Source organism: Physcomitrium patens, chromosome 11 (assembly GCF_059467195.1).
Source record: "Physcomitrium patens ecotype Gransden chromosome 11, ASM5946719v1, whole genome shotgun sequence".
In the NCBI taxonomy this organism is placed as follows: Eukaryota; Viridiplantae; Streptophyta; class Bryopsida; order Funariales; family Funariaceae; genus Physcomitrium; species Physcomitrium patens.
The window spans coordinates 4,099,406-4,105,076 of record NC_143420.1 but is presented as its reverse complement, the minus strand read 5'-3'; the positions used below and the strand labels follow the sequence as shown (position 1 = coordinate 4,105,076).

Below are 5,671 nucleotides of genomic sequence, written 5' to 3'. Positions count from 1 at the left end.
ACGTAGCCCCTAGTTAGATAGTATATATAGAGACAAGAGTGAAGGCTTCTTCACTCTTGTCAACTCCTTTCTTACTTCTAGTCTAGTTTCAAGGGTCTCTAGTTTTCTTGTCTTTTGGCAATAGCCATTCCAATTTCTCTTATAATATATATACTTATATATTTTGTTACCTCTCTTTGAGTGAATGCTCACTTGTTTGAATTGTTTTTTCATCGAGTTCTTGTCCGTGACACTAAGGGAATTTGGAAATTTTATGAAAATTCATAAAAATTCATAAAAACCTGAAAGCACTTAGAAATCTAACATGAACCTATAGAAACTTGGAACACATGGGAATGCACATGAAAATATGAACACTTTTTTGTGCTCAATAGTATGTATTTCTACTATATATCTATTTCACAATATACTTCTTCAAATATGATCAAGATTCAATATTCTAAAAAGAATGAAGACAAAAAAACTACCATAAATGTAATTTATTTTAAATTTCTTTTAACTTAGTTACTTAAGTAGCTGTAGTAAATAAAAAATATTTTTTTCTAATTATTCTAAAGAGACATAAATGGTTATATTGTTATGTGCATATATATAAATATAAGTATATTTATAGTGGTAGTCGAATGAGTTGGGAGGCCTCCACCTCAACGCTCCAAAACGTCCGAGCGTTCCCAATGAATGAACCGTCAAGCGGATCATTGCGAACACGGGGGACTATGGGAACAACGCACGAGAACAGGGGGCTTAGGGCTTCGGGGATCGGACGGCGGAGGGCAGCCTGGGCCATCGGAGCCCCCAAGGCCCGATTGCTGTAAGGGTTTCGTTGCTCCCTCTTCTGGCCCTCTCTCTGATGCGCCTCTCTGCAGGTCGCCGTTCTCGCTCTGTCATTGCTGCCTGTGAGCTCGCCCAGCTATGGTACGTGCCCTGCTTCGCCGCGTTCTCACGTCGAGCCGCTACCCTTGCAAGCAATTCTTGTATGTTTGGTACCATTTTCGACTTACATTGTGCTCTTCTTTTGTTGGGTTTTGTTCAAATCAGGCTTTCATCAAGCCTAACAAGACTAAGGCCTACTTCAAGAGGTTTCAGGTCAAGTACAAACGAAGGAGAGGTGCGGATTTTTTTGTGGCATTTGTCACCCTCACTGTCGAAGATCCTTGATCTTGAATCTTTTCTGTGTGTCGTTGGTACAGAGGGTTGTATCGCTGGGGTTTCTCGTTTTAGGTTTTCTGCTGGTATTTCTTGTTGCGGATCTGAGATTGTGTGCATGGATTATGCAGCTGGTAAAACCGATTACCGGGCGAGGATCCGTTTGACCACTCAGGACAAGAACAAGTACAACACCCCGAAGTACCGTTTCGTCGTTCGTTTCGTATCCTTCTGACTCTACATTTTAGAGTGCAACGCTACTGGACAGAAGTTAAAAGATGTAGTTTCACTCTTTTAATTTCTTGTTGGGGGTGACAACTTCAGGTTACATTCTCAATGAACTCTTTTGGTATTATCGCCAGTGGAGGTATGGCGTTGGAAATTTTTTCTAAGATAAGCTCTGTAGGGTTAGTGTATATGGATATCTTCTGTAGACGTAGGATTTTTTGCAAGTACACCTTGACTCGTTTCAGACCAATAAGGACATTGTTGCCCAAATCACCTATGCTACTCTTGCTGGTGATATTGTGCTTACTTCCGCATATGCTCATGAGCTGCCTCGGTATGGACTCAAGGGAGGACTTACCAACTACGCCGCTGGTTAGTTCCAGGACTTTCTCTAATTCAGTATTGACCTATCAAGTCATTTTTCTTTCTTCTCAGGATGCTTTCTTTACCCGAAATTTATTGATGTTGACGATTTTTTCTTATGTTTCTGCACAGCCTACTGCACTGGCCTTCTCTTGGCCCGCCGTCACCTGAAGAATTACGACCTGGATGATGAGTACGTCGGCAATGAGCAGGTGCTTTCTTCTCACTGACTACATTCTCCCACCCTTTTTGTTTTCATTGAAATAGTAGGTCTCATTTCACATGAATGGATGGGCACTGCTCCTTGACTTCGCCCACTAATTGTAATCACTTCACTCCCTAGGTACTCTGGTTTATAGTGGAAGTCTCGATGCGACAAAGAAGGGTATACAGAGCATGTGAGGCTGAAGGCTAGGTTCTTTTCAGCGATGGGAGATACTTCGCTGTGTAGCTCTATCTGTATTCTTCTCTGAAGACCACCTAACGAATTCGCCTTGCGTTTTTTTGTTTGTAGGCGACAGGTGAGGATTACAATGTTGAAGAGGGCGAGGGAAAGAGGCCTTTCAGAGCACTTCTGGATGTGGGTTTGGTGAGGACCACCACTGGTAACAGGGTTTTTGGTGCTCTCAAGGTATCACGCTCGATCACCTATGCTTTTTTCTCATCGTATCATGTGTAAGAACCAAGATATGTATTTACCTAGATTAGTTGCAATCCAAAAATTTCATCAGAGCATAGTTCCATGGAGTGATTTTTCATTTTACTATTATCATCAAATGGAAACGAAAATGTTCATCTCGGTGAGGTTCTCAGTGGTCGGTCAAGTCCATTCATATTTATATCCTGGTTTTCTGTCATATCTTTAGGGTGCTTTGGACGGTGGATTAGACGTTCCCCACAGCGAGAAGCGCTTTGCAGGTTACAACAAGGAGGATAAGTCTCTGAATGCCGAGATTCACCGCAAGTACATTTTGGGTGGACACGTCGCAGACTACATGAAGGTATGCAAACCTATCTTAACTGCAGTCGCTGAAATTAGGACACCTCATGTTAACAGTCTTCGTTTTAATTTATCTTCATATTAGATTCTTTTAGAATTCTTCTGCAATCCTGCTGTCAGCTTCTATCGACTTATGTTGGTTGTATTTGAGTGCTGTCTGTTTAAGTGGGCAAATTATCATTTCAATTGGTTCTCACCAAGCTTTTATGCCTTTGGTACGTGTTCCAGCTTCTGAAGGAGGACGAACCTGAGAAGTACCAATCTCACTTCAGTGGATTTATCAAGGCTGGCGTCGAAGCTGAAAATCTTGCAGAAATGTACACAAGTGTGCACGCTGCTATCCGCGCTGACCCTACTCAACAGAAGACTGAGAAGAAGGCTCCTGCTGAGAAGAGGAAGTGGAAGATTCAGAAGTTGACCTACGATGAGCGACAGGCTGCCCTGGTTAAACGTCTCAACGCCATCAACGGCGAGGATGAGGAATAGACTTAGAATTGTACGCTTGCCATTGTGATTACAGATCAGCATGCAGTAGGAAGGGTCTTGTCCCAGCTTGCCCATCTGGCCTGCTAATTTGTATGCATTCGGGTATTTAAGGTTCGCATTTGGTCAAGTCTCTGGTACTGACTTGCATTTCCGTCTTTCCTAGACGCATTTTTTTGTCTACGCTTGCTGTCTTCTTAGCTACACACCAGTCTGTCCTCAGTTTCAAGGTTTAGGGTTGAATGCAGGATTTCAAGTACATCTGACATTCTTGATTACGCTGCATCGGTCCAAGTCTGTCTGGTACTCGATTGCCGCAGGGAATCAATTCAGTAACGATAATATATGGATGATTTGCTGATGTAACTAAAACAATGGTTTACGATTAAGGCATGGATTGCCTCTATCCTTCAAGTCTCTAAAGTTGAGTCTATCGAAGGGCCTGGAGTAACTACATGGGCAAACTAAACAATCTCTGGAAGTTCGTCCCGATACCTAATAGCTGCATGAGTCATCGCCCGATGAAGCTGGCTTCAGTTATTAGACCATCTTCCATACCATCGAGTGCTGTGATGGAAACCAAATCTTAAATGACTTTGAACGAAAGGGTGTGAGACGGACTCAATGGTTGCCTCCTTGATAAACTGTAGACCCAATTGGACCTTCTACTGAAGAAAAATTACGCTCAAAATTTAATAGAGAATTAGGATTGTGCAACTAACTAATTTAGTGATGGACACAATCAGCACAGAGACAGTAATGAGAAGAGAATCAATGTAGGGCGGATACTCAGTGCATGTTCAACGGTGAAATTTGTTTAATCACAAAAGCAATTAGATTTATCATCTGCAGCAGAAAATCAGAGCAGATCTCTGAAAATTATGCAATGTAGCACACTATGAGAAAAAAAAGTTCTTGAAAATAATACAAACGTGTTTTTGATTCATTGAACCTTCTTTGATGCGAAAAATAGGAAAATGTGAGGTTCTTCTCTACAATATAAACTGAGAGACAAACTATAAAGCACATATTTACTAAAAACGCATGAATTAAACTTTGTTCTGTGCCTATAATTCTTTAATTAATGCTTGTTGTCAATTGGTATGGTGTTTTTGAGTAGCTTGAAGCCTAATTATTATGGGTGTAAATGTATATGCACGTATATATCACAAAATTTTAAATCCTAAAAAATGCACTTTTTGTTATTTCTTGTGACTTATAAATAATAGGACATTATAACGAGCTGACAAAATAATAATTTTGCTAACTTGTTTTGCTACATTCAAAGTTTGTTGCATTTCATAAGTAGAAATTTCTGTTGTAGAAAGTAATATTAATGTACATTTGTTGAAATTATTGATGAAGAGTCTTGTGTATTATGTTATGAAATGAAAAAAACTCAAATATTAATAAGATATTATGGTACTAAATATCATGAATTAATTCTAAATCTTAAATTAGTGCTTAGACAATCTTATTGTCTAGTTTAATTTTTATAATTCAAACATAAATTCCATGATATACATACATACATATATATATATATATATATATATATATATATATATAAAATTTCTATAAAAAAATACCTGTGAGATTAAGAATACAAATGATATTTCAAAGAAATATTTTGAGTTTGTATTATTTTAGCAAACAAACATTTAAAAACAAAACAAAATATATAAAAACAAAAGTTATGTCAACAAGAGTCTAAATAAGAAGTTATAGATTTATAAAAATGAAAGTGACTTGAGACAATTTTATTATATGACTTTTTTCAAAATTGTTGAGAATGTGTAGATACAAGAGTAGCTAGAAGTAATGTACACACGAATACACACTCACAAGAGAGTATATAGAAGGAAAGAGAACTTTTTCTCTATGTATTGATGTAGTTGTCTCATTTATACAAAGACAAGGGGAGAAGTTAAACAATTTCTCTCCACTACATTCCAAACATTGTAGCTATGGTATTTACTGTAAACTATAATAAATATTATAGAGACTCCTCGCTACATTTAATGCTCTTAACACTCCTCCTTGCTCATCACAATATTTACATAACATGAAATTTGTAAAGAATTATGATCTATACTTTTTTGTAATCTTGTAAGATCAATAGTTGCTGCCTCATTAATACCTTATCTGAGAAGACCTTATTGTATTTAGGGGCAAAACCATAAATGAAAGAAAAAGAGTACAACATCATTTTTCTTAATTATTTAAAGTATTCATTAACTTTCTTATTCAAGAAAAATAAGTCACTGCATGCCAATGCCATAAGTAAGTTGGCAATGGTTATACAAAGGGAGAGCTTTGATGAGGAGATCAACAAGATTATTTGTAGATTCAATTTTCTTCATCATAAGTGCTTGATCAATAATCAAATCATGGGTATAATTAAAATACTTTGGATCAATATGCTTTGTCTTATTGCCTTTAATAAAACCA

At 37.7% G+C, this 5,671-nt stretch overlaps 1 protein-coding gene across 1 annotated transcript; it reads left to right on the top strand.

Annotated features, from left to right (window-relative positions):
• The first annotated feature begins 854 nt into the window (after window positions 1-854).
• Window positions 855-3,350, top strand: LOC112288928 (large ribosomal subunit protein uL18y). Its single transcript, XM_024533682.3, has 8 exons — window positions 855-915; window positions 1,039-1,108; window positions 1,278-1,369; window positions 1,620-1,746; window positions 1,870-1,949; window positions 2,252-2,368; window positions 2,604-2,738; window positions 2,966-3,350. Exons 1-8 carry the CDS (start codon window positions 913-915, stop codon window positions 3,221-3,223), a joined length of 882 nt encoding a protein of 293 aa, XP_024389450.1. The 5' UTR covers window positions 855-912; the 3' UTR covers window positions 3,224-3,350.
• Window positions 3,351-5,671: the final 2,321 nt, after the last annotated feature.

Bases quoted from the DNA above. Each gene is read 5' to 3' on its own strand.
- LOC112288928 (XM_024533682.3), top strand. The intron at 2,369-2,603 runs GTATCACGCTCG...TCATATCTTTAG, and splicing joins GGGTTTTTGGTGCTCTCAAG to GGTGCTTTGGACGGTGGATT. The intron at 2,739-2,965 runs GTATGCAAACCT...TACGTGTTCCAG, and splicing joins ACGTCGCAGACTACATGAAG to CTTCTGAAGGAGGACGAACC.